The sequence below is a fragment of the Paramisgurnus dabryanus genome, chromosome 9, assembly GCF_030506205.2.
Source record: "Paramisgurnus dabryanus chromosome 9, PD_genome_1.1, whole genome shotgun sequence".
Taxonomy (NCBI): domain Eukaryota; kingdom Metazoa; phylum Chordata; class Actinopteri; order Cypriniformes; family Cobitidae; genus Paramisgurnus; species Paramisgurnus dabryanus.
Genome location: NC_133345.1, coordinates 31,688,524 through 31,707,357, shown reverse-complemented (window position 1 = coordinate 31,707,357; position 18,834 = coordinate 31,688,524). Strand labels below are relative to the sequence as shown.

At 38.0% G+C, this 18,834-nt stretch overlaps 1 protein-coding gene across 3 annotated transcripts in view; it reads right to left on the bottom strand.

The window, feature by feature from the left end:
* Positions 1-18,722, bottom strand: part of gdpd4a (glycerophosphodiester phosphodiesterase domain containing 4a) — a 31,689-nt gene extending 12,967 nt beyond the window's left edge. Inside the window, exons 1-9 of one of the 3 annotated variants that reach the window (XM_065257823.2) lie at positions 18,496-18,722; positions 10,133-10,363; positions 8,367-8,470; positions 6,109-6,202; positions 5,905-5,964; positions 5,528-5,626; positions 5,339-5,432; positions 971-1,116; positions 775-857 (exon numbers count right to left, since the gene is read on the bottom strand). In XM_065257823.2, coding sequence (XP_065113895.1) covers positions 775-857; positions 971-1,116; positions 5,339-5,432; positions 5,528-5,626; positions 5,905-5,964; positions 6,109-6,202; positions 8,367-8,470; positions 10,133-10,315 — 863 coding nt within the window. In that variant the 5' untranslated portion in view covers positions 10,316-10,363; positions 18,496-18,722. Of the gene's footprint in view, positions 1-774; positions 858-970; positions 1,117-5,338; positions 5,433-5,527; positions 5,627-5,904; positions 5,965-6,108; positions 6,203-8,366; positions 8,471-10,132; positions 10,364-15,821; positions 15,975-18,495 lie in introns of those variants that run through there. The other 2 variants (XM_065257825.2, XM_065257824.1) reach the window with 2 other exon arrangements.
* Positions 18,723-18,834: the final 112 nt, after the last annotated feature.

Here is an 18,834-nt window from a genome sequence, read left to right as displayed (position 1 = left end):
AAAACTGAGATGTTGAAATGACGGCTAACTATAGACCCAATATAGTCCGGCTATAGGCTAACTTCTGCCCTAAATAACCTAAAATTTGATTAAATGCCATTTTTGCCAAAATAACTTAAAGATGTATGATATTCCAACATGTAAGCAAAGTCAACAGGTGTTCAAGGCGTTTCCTTTCATTTCAGAACATCACCTCAAAGTACAGTAAACTGTTATATTGACAACATGACCAAGCAATTTGACTGTCTTATCCGTACACAATGACACAATGACTTGTCATTCTGATGTTCATTGACACAGATATTTACTTTTGAGAGTTGAACTTTGAGAGTTGGCTTTTCCAGGTTATCCATAATGTTTTGCTATTTTTACAAATTGTTTTGAGAAATGCACAAATTGTTTTGCAAATGTTGAGGATGATTCGAGAAATGTACCAAAGCAACGGGGAAAAACTGTAATATACTGTATTCAGCAAAACACTTTCATATGTGGAGTCTAATAATAAACCATACACAATTATTAATCTTACAAGCACATATTAACCTACTGCACAACTTTACACATACATTATGTGTATTTTGGGTACAATCTGTACCATGAGTATTTACTATTTGTAAGTCTTCTTTGTTGATATTATGCATATCATGTGTATACAGTAGTTATTTCTACATTACAATATTGAGACCTTCTCTTATCACTGCACATGTGCTGTTGTTGGTGATGTGAATAAAAGTGATTTGATAATAAGAGAAAATCCTGAAGCAATTGTCTTACCTGATTGTAACATCCGTCTCTAATCCTTCGCCACCCGCTTCCACGGCTCTCTGGAAGGACAGCTGTGTGTTTTCTGGTGCCAGCTGTTAAAAAAACAACAATACTGTTTAAATCAAAAAGGGTCAAACCCTAAAACAACTACCATTAGATTTCTAAACATAGAAAAGCATAGAAACAGGATGGTAAAATAACACACCATGGGTGCTCCCCTGTGACCGAAGAGGATGGGTGCTGGACCCAGTGTGCCTTTATCTTTGATACAGGGTGAGTACATACCCAACGGCACCAGATACAGTGTGAAGAGAACAGCCAAATACAAACTCAGGATAGCCACCTGTCTCACTAAAAACACAACATCGGTATATGTCATTAGAAAAAACATAATATTTTATACATCAACTGCATAGATTGTTATGGTGGCCCTGAAGTGCAAACCACAACAACAAATTACTAAACAACAACAACAAATTAAAAAACACCACAACAAATTAAAAAACACTGCAACAAATTAAAAAACAACAACAAATTAAAAAAACACTACAGCAAATTAAAAACCACTACAGCAAATAAAAAAACACTACAACAAAATTAAAAACAAATACAAATTAAAAAACACTACAACAAAATTAAAAACTATAACAAAAAAAAAACACAACATTAAGTTAAAAAAACACTACAACAAATTAAAAAACACTACAACAAAGTAAAAAACCATAACAAAATAAAAAACACAACAGCAAGTTAAAAAAACACTACAAACAAATTAAAAAAGGAAGAAGAATAACTTCCAGTTCAAAAGCCAAACTGCAGTGTCGTCCAATCAGCGATGTCTCATGTTGCCCACTGGTACTCTTCCGGTAGGTTAATATAGTTGTGTTTTTTATTTGTTGTAGTGTTTTTTATTTTGTAGTTGTTTTTTATTTTGTTGTAGTGTTTTTTTAACTCGCTGTTGTGTTTTTTATTTTGTTATGGTTTTTTATTTTGTTGTAATGTTTTTTAATTTGTAGTTGTGTTTTTAATTTGTTGTAGTGTTTTTTAATTTGTAGTTGTGTTTTTTAATTTGCTGCAGTGTTTTTTTAACTTGCTGTTGTGTTTTTTATTTTGTATTTGTTTTTTATTTTGTTGTAGTGTAGTGTTTTTTAATTTGCTGTAGTGTTTTTTTTATTTGCTGTAGTGTTTTTTAATTTGTTGTGGTGTTTTTTAATTTGTTGTAGTTTTTTTAATTTGTTGTAGTTTTTTAATTTGTTGTTGTTTTTTTATTTGTTGTTGTTGTTTAGTTATTTGTTGTTGTGGTTTGCACTTCAGGGCCACCGTAGATTGTTGGCTACATGAGATGACAAATAGCGGTATATACTGAAATTAAACGTTAAGGCTAGGGTCTCAATAATCCCATTTACCAATTTTGGGGTCACTCTCTCTTTTTATGTTTCTTATAATTAAATGTAAATTACAAACACATGTGCTGCTGTGCTTGGCCTCACAGTTTTGTTTGATAAAAAAGAAGATAAAAAAGTAAATCCTGGCAACACTACTTCTGTCAATAGCATTACAATAATTTTGTAGAAATATACTCTCAATCTAAAGACCCAAATTAGTTATAGCTGGGTCGCCCATAGAGAAAGCATGATGCAACTAACACAACTCTTTTCAGGATAAGAGAGGGTGAGAGAGATTGAGAGAGATGATGTCTTTGTAAAGACAATGGATCGGTCTGTGGATGGAGGCGATGGTCATATTCAGCTGCTGTGAGCTCATTCTCTGTCCTGCATCTGTCTTTCTGTCTTTGCGCCCTGACCTTATTAAAGAATCTCAGACATGACTCAGCTGATCATCAGTGAAATGCACATGAGGCAGAGGACATAAGAAAAACGCCAAAAAGAAACTATAACAGCTTTGCAAGGACAAACAGTGCGTCAAAGCACTTATCATAGCATAAACGCTTGTTGAAAACTGTTTTAAACAGATGTGCTCGTTTATATGATTAATTTTTGGCACCAAAATGCTCCCACTACTAACTTAGGAGGAAAACCACTTATTCTAGCCTGGAACCGCAAAAAATATGGACTGCATTTTGGTAAATGGACTGCATTTACATAGCGCTTTTTAACAGTCCTATGGCCATCCAAAGCGCTTTACAAGTTGCCTCACATTCACCCATTCACTCACTCATTCATACACCAACGGCGGTGTACATGACTAAATTATGTGTCATGTGCGTGGCTCGTCATGTCAAAATATGTGTTCGGCGCGTCATGTTAGCCTATGTGCATCATGCGTCAAGTCAAAATACATGCCTGCTGCAGATGCTTCGAAGGGGTTTATGATAAAAGAGATGCCCACATTCACAAAATACTCGCAAGACACTCATGCTGCCGTTACACCAGTCTCGATAGAGCGATTTCAACGTAAAGTCAATGTGAAGACTCGTTGTCTCGCAGCGCAAATGAGACGTTTAGCATGGTGTGATTCCGCCTCATTCGCGCAATTAGTTCGCATGAATGGCGCAAATTGAGCATTGCTGTGGAAAACGCGCAAGTTGAAAAAAATCGAACTTTGCTGGAAAAACGAGCTGCGTTAACCAATCAGGAGCTTGCTCTAGTAGGGACGTGATTACAGGAACCGAGCGGCGTCGCAGAAGCCCCTCCCATGATGCAAATGTCCGTGTGAATGTCTTGATGAATAGAATTTCACGTGCAGTTTTTACACGGAAATGAAGCGAGTAAACTCAAAATGTTCAAGCGGCAAACTAGACGCGGTATACGCAAATTTGATGGCTCAAACGCGGCTGGTGTGAACCCAAAGTCACTAAAACCTCATTCACACAGCACTTTAGTCGCAGAAAATTTCTGTATTATTGACAGAGAGGCTTCTGGGTGAATACAAACACATCCCGTAAATGTTCTGGGATCGCTCCCATAAAGAGGACCTAGTAACAATGCCGTAACATTCACAGAAATCTCTTTGAAAGAGGGATTTAAAAGCAGATCAACATTCACAACGAGAAATGTCGGCAAACTGGACTTAAGCAGAGATCAGAGAGCTTGTCACAATTTGCGCTGAAGCTGAGATCATTCACCAGCATGACAGAACAGCGCATCACCGGCTCCTTAGGATCTTATCATAAAACAAAAATGCACGATTGAGAAATCAAAGAAAATTACCAAACTTCAGACACTAGAAAAAACCTACCAAGTGCAGGACTTTTAATATGTCAGGGATCTTTACGGTTCCAGAAAATCATTGGCAGTGTAAATGAACCAAAAATCATACGATCCCGGACAAATCCTGGATGCATTTTCTGTGTATTTTCCGTAATTTCTGTGTGAAAGGCTTAACACTAAATTCTGATTACACATGATATTAAGCGAGTATCTGGCTATCGCAAGTGTCTCTTTTATCATTAACCCCTTCAAAACGTCTGCAGCAGGCATGTATTTTAACATGAGGCGTGGTTCCCAAACACATATTTTAACATTATGAGCCACACACATGACAGCTAAATACGTGTTTTGACGAGCTTCGCATCATGCACCCTCGAAAAAAAAGTCACTGGCTGCCACTAAACATGACTCCAGAAACTGAACCACAGCCATGTTGCTGAAAGAAAGATTGACATGATTCACATTGGGCGCTATTTTACACTCGGCGCAATGCAGCGCTGGCCATGACGCCAGTGTTTTTTGCTAGTTTCAGCCTGATGAAGTTATCATTTTTACGTTGTTTAAATAGCAAATGCACTTGCGCCCATCTGTACGCCCATGGGCGTGCTGTTTTGAAAAAGGTTGTACAGGCACATTGTTGGCACGTTGCTATTTTTAGGCAACTGAAAATATTTTTTCAGTAGTAGGCGGCGCAGTATTTTATTTAGCAATTTTGCAAAGTGTGCATTAGTATAGGCGTGTGCACAACTTTGCACAGGAATGCGCAACAGCACACAAACATGCCAAATATTAAAAATGAAAGGATTACGATGTAAAAAATTATTATTGTGTACATAAAGATAATGGACAGTCATTGCATGTATCAGAATAACCTATTTGCAGTAATGAGGAATGAAATTGGTTCACTCTCTGGAGAAACGTTCAGTGCTTTTGAAAATTTCGCCATGTATATAGCGAATCCGCCATGGTGCAAGCGCAACCAGCTTATAAAGGGAATGGAAGATGATTGGTTCATTGCACGTTACGCCCAAAACACTCCCATAACTCATTAAGAGAATATGTACAACCCTTTCGGACCATGCGCCTGATGCACCAATAGTTTTTTCCGTCACTAAACTAGCAAAAGTGGATTCAGACTAAGTGCACCTGCGCCTTCAGACCATGTGCTTAGATCAGGGATGGGCAACTTCGGTCCTGGAGAGTTTAGTTCCAACCATAATTAAACACACCTGAAGCAGCCAATTAAGGTCTTACTAGGCATACTAGAAACTTTTAGGCAGGTTTGCTGAGGCAAGTTGGAGCTAAACTCTGCAGGACACCGGAAGTTGCCCATCCCTGGCTTAGATCGATAAAATAGGGCTCTGAAAATAGGGCTCTGGAAGTCACCAAACAGATTACCCTACCTCTTTTATTCATGCGAAAGAAGTGTAAGGCTATTGGCCAGGAAAGAAGCGTCAATAGGGAAACTCCGCCCACATGAAGAAACGGCGCTGTGACCTGCAAAAGAAGATGGAAGTGCTTTGCCATTTGCCATAAAACTAAAAGTTGAGATGGTCTGAATCACATCCAGTGAGGTGAGTAAGGTGACCCACCTGAAATGAAAGGAGAAGTGTTGTCCATTCGTTACTCCATAAGTCAGAGAGAACGGCTGTAGCGCTGATGGAGAAACTGAGAGTCACCAGGATACCTATCTGTGTTTTCAACCAAAAACAAAGACATTTCTGTTAAATAATTATTAATAATGTCAAGTATCATGATGATTTCTTGTCTAAGACCCATCATTCACTGTGAAATGACTGCCCTATTTGTCTGGTGCTGTATGTTGCTTTTCCACCCTGACGGGACCACCACAGCACTTTTGTAAAGGTTATACTGTAAATAAATGTTAATGCTATATTCTGTTGAAATAAATATATCAATAATGAACTGAAATTTGAAGTATTTACATGAAGAGATTGTCTTAGTTTACCTTGTGGCTCCAATGAAGGTAAAGCCTTTGACCTTCAGACAGAAGACAAACCGCCAGGACCTGTAAATCAAATCAAATCAAAGCCAAATGTCAACAACTTTATCACTGCTTAGACACATTTATTAACTATGAATTGTGCACCCTGACCCTACACAGTAATTGTAACATTGTAAAGTGATGTGAAAGCACTATTGTTGTCCTCACCAACAAGAGGGCGATGTAAGTGAAGAGCACAATGGCGACCACCAGCAGAACCACTGACCACGGGAACCAGAACCCCAAATTCCCAAAGTTAAACCTGCAACATCAGTCAGTCAAACTATCGGTTTGTACAGTACAATATAAATATCATAGTATATGAATATTTTAATGATCTAGTGCAATGACATACAGTACAGAGCAACCCAACAAATTTGTTTCCTTAAAGAGCACCTATCATGAAAAAAGTGTTTGGAGATAAATGTGTGTTGGCAATGTGTGAACACAACCACCCTACAATGAAAACAATCCATCCACTGCTTCTTTTTTAATCCCAATGAAGTCTCATCATGCTGTTTTGTTTCTCTTGTTAATGTGATGTCACACAAACAAAGCCTCACCCACGGCAACTGACTGACAGTCCTGCATTACCATAGTTTCCACTCTATGGGCCCTTATTTTGCACCCAGCGCAATTGACTTTGTCAGTGACGCATGTATCATTCATATTTTGCACCGGCGCACAGCGGGTTTTTCCCTCCACAGACGCACGTCGGCAAACTAGGGAATGAACTTGCGCTCCCTGGGCGGTTCAGCGCAAAAAAGGAGGGGTGTTCCGGCGCAAACCATCCCTGATGCTATTTTGCAGTTTCAAAAAACAATTGCGCCACTGACCAGAAAAAAAAAGTTTAAAGTCAGTGGCGCGTTGTGCGTTGTTCATTATGCTATTTTAAGGGCGCATGCTTGACCATAATGTATAGCGTGCACAACGCGCACACACTTTGCATCTAATCTACACAGATGCAACAGTTATTTTTGCAAATCATAAATTGACTTAAAAATATTAATACACGAGATAAGGGGAATCATAGTGGTGAGCGTTGTGGTGATAGTTTTTATTTATTGTGTGGCTGCGTTAAAAAATTCTCATGCAAATAACGATTAAAATATTTTCATAAGTTTGTTGTGTGGCTGTATTCCGTTTATGTTATGTAAATAATAATTCAAATGTTTTCATAAGAAACCTTAATGTATATGAACTTGATTTGTAAGAGTACTTTGGGGTTGGACCCTGCTTGCGTTTCTTGGGACCGATTTCAATGCCCCCAAACCCTTTCAGCGGTGAGGGTGGACGCAGCAATGTCCTCTGCTGGCGTCTGTGTAGAGGCAGATCCACCTCCCGTTACACGGCATGCCTGATTTATGCTGGCAAGCTTGGGATTCCCCCGTCTCCTGACATCATTGTAGCGCTTGGCGCAACGATATGCCAGCTGATGAGACAATTGTGGCTATTTCCTCTCACGCCTGTTTAACCGACGCTGATTTGGGCGGTTTCTCCTATCCCCATACAAAACAACTTCTCTGTCTTTGACTGCTCTTACAAGAACGTCGGTCTCCTCGGCTGTGAACCGCTCCTGGCGTGCGCCTGGTAAATCCGTCATAATAATAGCAACCCGCCATGGAACTTGCGCCCTTGCGTTTAAAGGGAATGTTGGATAGCGTTCTGATTGGTTTATTTGACGTTACGCCCAAACCACACCTATGAATAATGAACCTACTTCAGACCAACCTCTTATTGATTTGCGCCCGGCGCAAGAGTTATTTCTCACGCCGGGAAAATAGCAACAGCGCCCAAGATCCGCCCACAAACTCACTTGCGCTTTGCGCTTCGTACTTGCGTTTCAGATCATTAAAATAGGGCCCTATATCTCTATATCTCAAAAGTGAAAAACTATTGTCTCAGACTGCGTTTACAGGCCTTGCGGGTGTTTTTTAAGACTGAAAAGTTCTGTATCAAAAATTGCATATTTCATCACAAAAATGTTGAGCTCTGGCCTGCCGCCTTGGTTTTTGACTCAAACTGTTCCCACACAGGTGTGTACTCATAGAGTGCATAATGTGACTATGTTTAGTTTAATTCAGTACATAATTTGTTTTATCAAATTTATTAAACTAAAAAAGCAACTTGGATTACTTTTTTGAAAAGGTAACTCAAATATTAATGTGTGCATTTAAAAAGTAATGCGTTACTTTACTCGTTACTTCAGAAAAGTAATATTATTACCTAATGCACGTTACTTGTAATGCGTTACCACCAACACTGCATAGGGGTATTTTGGACATGCTATAACAAATGATCTGTGGGGCATTTTGAGCTAAAACTTTCCAGACACATTTTGGGCACACCTGAGACTTATATTACATCTAGTATAAATTTGTATAATAGGTCCCCTTTAAGTAAAAGTTGTGTCGAGAGACACTCACCAGTCAAAGTCATCATAATCATTCTGAGCTTCACTCCAGAAATACAACAACACCAGCGTCAGGAAAAATGTCACAATGATGAGAGTGAAACTACAAAACTCCAGCTGTAACAAAACACACAGAGATACACGTCATGTCAGGACTTGCAATTCGTTTTGTTTATGTAGAGCATATACTGCAGGACGACCCATGTCAGTGTGCAGAAATCATGATGTTTTCTGAATCATATTTTAAACCCCTGAACTTGCTATCATTTATAAATCTCACAAAAGCTTTGCTTGTGTCAGCAGATGAGAGAAGATCCATCCTGTGCTCATTGTGTTAAGTGCACTGATAAACACTTTCTATGGAGCATGAGCAGGCTGTTTGATTTTAACTTAAAGCAGCAACATTCAAATGTCTAGAGAAAATGTTTTAATTTTCCCACAGAAGGAGCTGATAAATGCTGATAAATGGAAAAATATCATTTTTAACCAGCGTTCACTGGCTTCATCCATCTGCCTTCATGCAAGTCTTCTCATTTAATAGCAATGTATTAAAACATACTGTATACCGCCATTTCAGTAGTATGTGCAATTTGAGATAATGTATCCTACAATGCTATTCACTGGACTTCATATTATAATTAAACTGAAAGCAAATCAAACACACTTTTAAACTTTTCACAGAGTGTTAAGACATTTTAAAAATGAATTACAAAATGCAAAACAACCAGATAACTGGACTTTACCACATTAAACATGCAACGTTTACAAGCATGTGACAATAGTGTAGCAGTATGCAAATATTACGACATTACATCACTATGAGTGATTAAATTATATATATAAAAAAACATTATTTCAAAAGTCTATTGGGGCTTACACACCAAACACGAATTCAGGGGGACGCGAATTGGGCGCCCCGAATTTGGCTCCGCGAATTGGCAACGCGTTTGCCCCCAAAATGCGCTATTCTCCTCAAACCCATCTTTGCACAAGATGAAAATATTAATCTCATGCGAAACATTTGCATGACACGAGGTTAACTAATCTAGAGCGTGATGAAATTATATATAAAAAAACCATTATAACAAAAGTCTATTGGAGCGTACACACCAAACACGAATTCAGGGGTAAGCGAACGCGATAGCCGCGAAGATGCGTTATTCGCCTCAAAAGCATCTTCGCACGAGATGAAAATATTAATCTCCTGCGAAAAATTTGCATTACACAAAGTTAAATCCCACGAGTAATCTACAGCAAGGAAAACAATGCTTCGTGTTTGGTTTGTACGCAGCATAATGGGGCGTACACACCAAACGAGAGTTCAACAGTTTGCGCAAGGAGATTACATACAAAGTCGATGCAGAGATGCGCATTGACACAAATATGCATGAATAGATGCAAATAGGCGTGGATAAATGCAAATAGACGCGAATAGACGCAAATAGGTGTGGGGCAATACAAATGACGTGAATCGGGCAGTGCGATTGCGGTGAAAACACACACTATTCGCCTCAAACGCATCTTTGCGTGATTTAAAAATATTAATCTAAAAAAATTGGCATTACACAAAGTTAAATCTCGCGAGTAATCTAGAGCGAGGAACACGATGCTTCGCATTTGGTGTGTACGGAGGATAAGTCTTAAAGTCACCAATAACATTTTTCTTTAAGTAAATGAGGAAAAATCATTTTGAGTCATTTATTGCAAAAATTATAAATAATAAAAAAAGCATGACAGATCTTTATATTAATAATGATAATGTTGAATGAGTATCCTGACCCGACTGCAGCAGCATTCACCCGGCTGAGCTCTGGCTCTCTGATAGCGTCTCCACTGACAGCCATACAGACCGGCCAGACACGAGACGAACGGCTGGTGTTCATATCGCTGCAGCAGCTGCCGCCGGACCACCTTTAACTTCCCCAGCTTCAGTCTGGACAGACTCACCGGAGAGCGGCCCATACGTCAGCCACTACAGCTGCATACAGGAGCCAAGTGATGAGAGATGCTCTGAAGATAGACAGAGAAAGAGAGATGGGATGGATGGGTGGATAGATAGATAAACAGAGAAAGAGAGAGAGAGAGTTATTCTCTCTGTTATTCATTCTAAGCTCCTTGAAAGCACCTTTATTTTTAAGAGTGTAGTCACCGCAACACTAACTTAACCAATGGTGTAAGTTTGATGTGGGACTATCACTTACATCAACCAATTTGCAAAAGGGGAAGAGAGTTCTGAAACCTGTTTAAAAACAGTGATTCTATTAACCGTTAGATTTATGTTAATTTAATTTCAAGTATGAATAGACGAACAGAAAGCTTTTACATGATGAATTATATGAATGATTATGTGAATGGTGTTTTAGGTACAAATTCAGACGACGTTTTTGTTATCCCATCACTGCCCCAGACTGTCTGGTTCGATAGAGGATCAGTAAGGTGTCGTTATGAGGGAATAATGTCTGACCCATCCCGACACACACATCAGAAAAGACAAAGCTTCCTGTCACACAGCTAAACCGATTAACGGTGACAGATAAGAGCATAAACAGTGCTCAGATCTGTCAGATGCTAATAAACTAAATATGACACAACAGGTGAAAGACAAAAAGAAAGATAATAAGAAGCAGACAGAGGCGTCTTTGTGGCCCACGTACAAAAGCCTTCTGCACACCTGCCAGCTGTCTGTAACATAAAGAAAGTGTCAGCTTTCATGACCGGGGCGAGGGAAAGAGACATCCTTGACGTCTTTGGCTTGTTTCATAGTCGATTTCGAGGACAGCTCTAATGGGAATACCTGGACAAAAGTCCACCCGCTCTCACTGTTGTCATGGTGACGCCCTTGACAGCACCGGAGTCCCAACAGGACGTGAGGAAGAGACATTAGATCATTTAATTTTTTACTCAATATCCATAATGCAACTGTAAATCTTATACAGCTGTCCGAAAACAGCCAATGCTGTTCTTTTAAACAAGAAAAAATCCATAAAGTTCCATTTATATGATTTATTTACAAGTGAAACAAGAAAAATCTACTGGACTTGATTTAATTGGGAATTTCAAGGGATTGGGAGAAGTGGACTTACTGGTGGTTAAAAGGCGATGGTAAAATATCAATTGATATCTATTGCAGATATAAGGAAATTGATTTATGAAGTGGGTCACATAATCATCAACTAAAAATGACATTTGATAAGCCTAAGACAGGAGTTTTCACAACTCTTCTTCGAGGGACAGATTTTAAATTTGTAAATATAATGCGGGCCAGACTTTTACCCCTATTTTTACCTTTTTTTTTACTTTTGCCTATTACACACCAAATATATTATATATATTATAACTTATGTTGTTTTTGTTAGTTTTTGTTATATAGATCATATATAAAAAAAAACATGCATTTTCAAAAAATATGCACACTTCTTGTATTCAGTATTTTAATAAATCAACTCTTTAAAAACTATTTGCAAGAGCCAAATGTTAATAGTTCAACTATGAACATTGCATAAAAAATGCAAGTGTAAATAATCTAACTAATCCTATACTAACTGTAATGCAAAGCTCATAAACTTTTTTAGCTTATTAACTTTCAAATTGTTATATTTCACAACATATAGCCAGTCTTCTCATAATGACTAAAATTGCCTTTCATTTTCCTTTATTAAATATTTTAAAGATATATATGCTAAACCACATTTCCATTGTACACTACATTCGGACATGACTGTTGGAGTTGCCCCCTAGTGGCAGTCATAAAAACATTTTTTGTTTAATTGTAAATCAATGCCAACATGGGAGAGGGGTCTTAAGATTTATTATGGTCGATCGGATCAGAAGTGCACGAGTCTCTTTTGTCCACTTTCAACCGCTTCTGTCCTGATTACTTCGAGGTGATGAGTCGTTAAGACACGACCGGGAGAAATGATGGGTTTAAGTTGACACACACACTAATATTATGTCAAAGTCCACTGCTTGTGTTGTTAGTAAACAGACTGCACATCATATTGTACATGCATATGTAAGAGCTTTCTCAGATATTTCGGAGCAATTAATAAAAATAAGCTTGCACAACTTTTCACATGCTCGCAAAATGAAACAAAAAAATGAAGAGATGGCGAGCAGTCACTTTAGTTTTATCACTGAAAGCTGTGGGTTTTGCTAGAAGTCAGGATCGATGTAAAAACATTGTGCTCGGTACATCACATTAGATCAATAGGTGGAGAGTAGGTGGTCTTTTGTGGCTGCTCGAACACAATCAATCCCATAAGTGTTTACACCACAAAGGCAACCCGGTTGAATACGTTTTCAACTACCTCTAATTGTGGTCGAAAGTGGACGAGTTCAGAATGTTTCACACCTGTATTTAGCATCATCAACCTGTTATAAGTAAGGCATCTTAGTACCAGGAGCAAACAGGGCCTGAGAGTAAGTTAATTTAAAAACAGCCGATGACTAAGTCAAGAAAGCAAATATTACAACATATTTATTATGCCCTTTTACCTAGAAATGGGTTACTGTGCTACAGTAAAACAAGCCTGTTAAACATATCCCTTCATTATCTAACATGATGCCATAAATGATGCCATAAAAATGCCATTGTGCTATACAGTACAGCTGATGTCACACTTTTAAACAGTCCTTAAGTAAAATGACTGCAAGCCGGGGTCTTACATATGCATATACACTAGTAAAGCATTTCATATTCAACAGTGTCTCAAGGCTAATGGATGATAATGGACTTTGTAAAGGAAATGCTATTAGTTTTATGTGTAAACTCTTTAATATCTTATGAATGAGGGAGATTGAGTCGTGAAAAGCATCTCAAAAGTGTGAAAACACACACAAAGACACACAATGCAGTGAATCGATCCAGGCTTAGTGAGACACATCGCTTTGTTTAAACAAATAAATAAATAATGCACACACAAATAATGATGACTGCTCTGACATCAGGACCATTGTGCTTTCATTCTTGGTCTAATGTGCTCCATCGCTCTACGCTTGACTTCAGTAAAGTACTTTATTGGCAAGACTGCTGAAGAAAAAATGTGTTAAACATTTACAGAGTATTATTACAACTCAAAAAATGGGAGTGAATCTTGTCTCTCTGAATTGCGTTTCATGATGTTAATAGTTTTCTGGGTCTCGGGTCTCACGTTTAATGTAAGTTTATGTGATTATGCACCTACATTTTCACATTTGACAGGTGCTTTTATCCAAAACTGCCCTCAAGCTATACAAACAGCATTCATCATCTGGTAAATAATCTCTCTCTCTCTCTCTCTCTCTCTCTCTCTCTCTCTCTCTCTCTCTCTCTCTCTCTCTCTCTCTCTCTCTCTCTCTCTCTCTCTCTCTCTCTCTCTCTCTCTCTCTCTCTCTTCTCTCTCTCTCTCTCTCTCTCTCTCTCTCTCTCTCTCTCTCTTATGTGTATAAGAAAGAAATGACCTGATCTATCTGAAACCAGATACCAATCCTCTTACAGTCTTGTTGTGCTGAACCCTCTTGAATTAAAATGAAAAGTGCAACCCCTTTTACAGTTTAACCCCTTCAGTCCTGAATTTTCATGTGTTTAATCAGTGTGGCTTATTTTGATTGGTTGATCAGCATTTTTATTGGTTTGAACTAGAAAACATGTGATGTCCATTCCAGTAGACCCAGGGTCTGAAGGGGTTAAACACTAATATGTTTAATGTATATCTACATTCAGTTGCTCAAATTACTAAAACAATACAGTTAAGGGAATAGTTATTTAAAAAAAAAAAAAAATTATTTTGTTTTAATACAATTGGTATACAAATGCTAATTGGTTTATGGTTAAACAACATTATTTTCACATACCATACATTTTTGTAGCTCCAGATTTCACTCTCATCCTGAAACGCACAGATTTGCGTTGTGATTGTTCTGAATACCTGTGACTTCAGACGGAAATGTGATGCTCCTTACGATGTTTGAAAGATTCGCTCACAATGCAATGCTAACTGGAACTGTTAACTAACTAAAGGGGGGGTCGCACACCGGATGAGAATCGCCGCGCCATGAATCTAAAAACAGAACACATTATTTTCTGTACACACACCGGGCGCCTGACGGCGTCTGTCCGCTGTGACTCTGGACGCTGATCAAATCCGTCGCGCCACAGAGTGCCACTTACATAGTTTAACATTAAATAACATCATATTTGTCCCAAATCATTAACAATTAACATTGACTGCTAACGTATATTTAGCATTTTGAAGTGGACACTATCTGACTAAGTTCGCGCTATTTAATGTGAACGTCTGGTGTATGATACCTCTGAGTTGTCCTATAGACGGTTTCATCGGACGCACGTGCGGATACGCGTCTGGTCCGGACTTTATTTCCGGTTTTAGTTTTTTTAATGGTCCGACTGAACTCTTGAACAAATACCTCATCGAAAATAACTAATGTTTTGGTTTCCTAGGTCATATACATGATGTTTATTTTGCTTGTTATATAAATAAACTATGTTTAAAATACTTTGTTGTTATTTATTCTTAGCGGAGTTTACCGGAAGTTACGTGTAGACCACGAACGCCGCTTGTATATGTTGTTACTGCTAAAACCGTCTATACGCTACGCTGCGCTTCTCGTCTGGTGTGAGCTCCCCTTTACAGGCTGTGAGTTCACCAATCACTGGAAGTAAACTGTAATCCGGGTGTTTCTTGTAGTCCAAGAAAAGAGATTTGCGTTGGAGACGACAACTTGCGTCATCATTTACTTTACATCGTTAACCTACTAATACACACTTACACACCAAAGGAAATGTAACAATCGGACAATTGGTGCTCTTTAAAGTGGTCAAATGACGTTGCAAAAAAGAAAATAATTTGTTGTACTTGATCTAATGAAATATATAAAAGCAATATAAAAGTTACACCGCATATACATTTGGGCGGTGTTATGCAAATCTTCCCACACAGTGATGTTGATATGTTGGGGTGTGTGTGAATGAGGCGCATATTATTTAAAAAATTATATTATTTTTAAAAGAATATCTCTTTGAGTTTAAGACTTTAATCTTTGCGACTTTACAAATCATCTATATGCACAAAGCAGCTTTTATAATTTTATAGATAAAGAAAACATGAAATTGCATCATATGACCCCTTTAAATCTATAATCCCAACATATCAATCTATAGTCTAAGAGCCTCAATAGATATGAAGTGAATCTTTGTGTTTATATACCTTTAACTTATAGTGATGAAAGAACACGACAAAGTACTATAATACTTTTTACTTTTATATTCAAAAACGTAGTATTACCACAGTATTTGTCAAAAACATGTTAGTAGACGTCATTCATTGACTAAAGGCAGGGACACAACGCGCAACATCGCGTAAACGCGTAAAAAAACGCGTAAGCGCGTTTGCTGTCCTGGCTGAGAGACAGCACATACAGTAAAAACAAGCAAAACCGTTTTCACATATCAGTAAACGCGTTTACTCACCAACTCTTCTTCGGATGTGGGAATATACCGGGTGAAGGATTTCAGTCTCGTTATGAAAAAAGACAAACTGTCGGTCGACCGGCGGATTTAATCCTGTGTGTGTTTGTGTTATCAACAGCAGTGCTGTCACTGTGTGCTGCTGCAGAAGACCTGTTGCTATCTCAACACTCACTCATCCGCAAACCCCTCCCACCGACCGCAAACCCCTCCCACGGAGAGTAAACCCCTCCCCTTCAACAACAACAACAACAACAAGCCACTGAAAACCAACCTCAGAAGCTGATGAAATGTGATCTTATCCATATACACAATGTAACCATTTTTTGTCTGAAAGATTTCTATAAGTTGCACATAAAAATATATGTAAATCAAAAAAGATTCCAACAATTAATCCATAGAAAATGCATTGAGCTCCTTTTACTCCACAAAGACTCCACCAGAGAACTCTAGATATGTTGTTACGTTAGTTAAATACATTTGTATTCAGTTCTCCAGCAGGTCATCCTAAGCTTTTCTTTATCTTTTTAAACAATACTGTGAGAGAATGAAAGATTACCGGTTGGATGAGTCATTTCTAACTCTGTGCGCACTCGGTGTATTTGGTCAGGCTAAAACTCTCTGTCTTAGTTAAGCCTGAATTATAATGTGGTATGTGATGTAAAGGTCTGATGCCATATTTAAACTAAAACTGCATGGATGACTGCACTGCGTTTTACAGTTTCACATTATAGCCGTTTCGATCTATGTTAAGACCTCAGAGTATCTTAAAGGGATAGTTCACCCAAAAATGAAAATTCTGTCATCATTTATTCACTCTTATGTTGTTACAAACCCGTATAAATGTCTTTATTCTGATGAAAACAAAGGAAGATATTTTGATATTTCGTGGACCCCATTTACTCCAATAGTAGTCTTTTTACAGAACAAAAAAATTTATACGGGTTTCTAACAACATGAGAGTTAATTATGATAGAATTTTTTTTTTTTGGGTGAACTATCCCTTCAATAGCATAGAGAAAATTGTATCAAATAACCTAAAGTGGCTGCAAGCAATCTTCTGATTTTTCTGTGTATTTGTTATGAAAAGAATAATTCCAGTTTTAACTGCTCCAGCCATTGGTCAATACAAATCTGAAGCCGTCCTAATGTAAACCAAAAGATAATTTCAATATACAGCGGGGAAAATAAGTATTTGACAAATCTGCATTTTGTGCATTTTTATGGAGAAATGTACCGGCACATTCTGGATAAAAATCTGCTGCCATCTACCAGAAAGCTGAAAATGAAACATTTCAGCAAGACAATGATCCCAAACGCAAGGCCAAGGAAACAATGAAGTGGTTTCAAAGAAAGAAAAACAAGTTGCTTGAATGGCCCAGTGAGAGAACCTATGAGCTGTAATCACCAAGAAAGGCTTTTCTGTGTCATTTCACTTTATTTATTATGACCCAACTTGTATACTTAAATGTTTTGATTTCTTTGTATGAATTCAATATTTGCCTTGATGGCTACATCTGATAGAAATTTTGTGTCAATAGCAATTTTGTGTCTTAGAAATCTCCTTACTGATAAAAATGCTGATGTGTCAAATACTTATTTTCCCCGCTGTACCTGCTCTATACATGTTTAGCTCTCTTACAACAGCTTTACATCGATCAGAAATGTATCTACCGGTAGATTGGGTGCATAGTAATCATTCATAAATCAAAGACTTACATAAATCAAAATGATGTTACATCACCATTAAGCTCTTTGCAGGACAATTTAACCCCTGTGGCTGTTGGAGGTTTAATAAGTGACATCGGTGTAATGACCCTCATTATCATTCAGGAGTTTCCATACAGTTAATGTACATACTGAACACAGCACAGGGTAAACATCATAAAAATCTCATTATGAAATTATACACTTTTAACAAAGAACTGTTCATAGGCTAGATCGGTTCAGGGGAAGGTTATTTGATGTTTCGAATGAATTTACAAATGTTCAGTAACCATAAAAACAAAGGTTTTTAAACGGTTACATGCAAATATCAACATATGTAATTTTGTAAGTTATCAGAAAAATAGATGATGCATGGATGGATGGATGAACAGATGGACAGACAGACGGACAATATGGATTTGTCTGGTACCAAGAAAGCTGTTCAATCCAGACAGTTTGACACATCAAACACGAGACACGGCAGTTTTTATCCTTCATTTAAGACTGCTCATCACTGTGAGCTCAAAGGCTTAATAGTTTCCCTTATAAGAATTGCGAAACCTTGAACAATAATAAGCAGAAAAGCACAGGCAGTATTTCTCCTTTATGAAAAGCCTCCTACACACAGACCTACGCACACTCTCATTTACTGCGTAACAAAGTTGTTTGAAGAAAAATGCACCTGTCCTGCCCTTCAACAAAGAAAATCAAACACTGCACATCCAAACATCACTCCTGATGAAGATGAATACATATTTTACCACTGCATTACATATCAAGGCATCACTCATAAACATTGCTAATGGATTCTTAAAAAAAGACAGTGAGTCAGTGTAATTATTTTGCAAGCCCATTCATAACCACAGAGGTCAAGACTATTTTAATAAAGTAGGCTAACATGTTTCCTACATTTAATATGCCTGCATGTATAAAAACAACATTTATATTGGTTGAGTATGTAAACGCTCACCTGCTGTGATGCTGCAGTAAGTCAGATTGAGTGAAATCTCTGCATTGAGTTGATGGATTCATGCACGTGCAGTCTGCTCAGCATCAGCACCACAACATGCGGCCACTCATGCACGAGGACGCTTTTGATGTTACTGACGCACAAACGCGAACGCATGCTGAACGCTTCACATTCCGCAGTGTCGAGACCGCCCGGCGCTTTGGTTACTGAGCGCGTGCTGCGCAGTGCTGGTGATGCAGCGCGTGAGCTCAGCATATCAATCACTCTTATGTAATTCAACCTCATAGCGTCAATTGATCAGTTGCTTTTGTCATGACTTAATAGACCTAATAACTTATT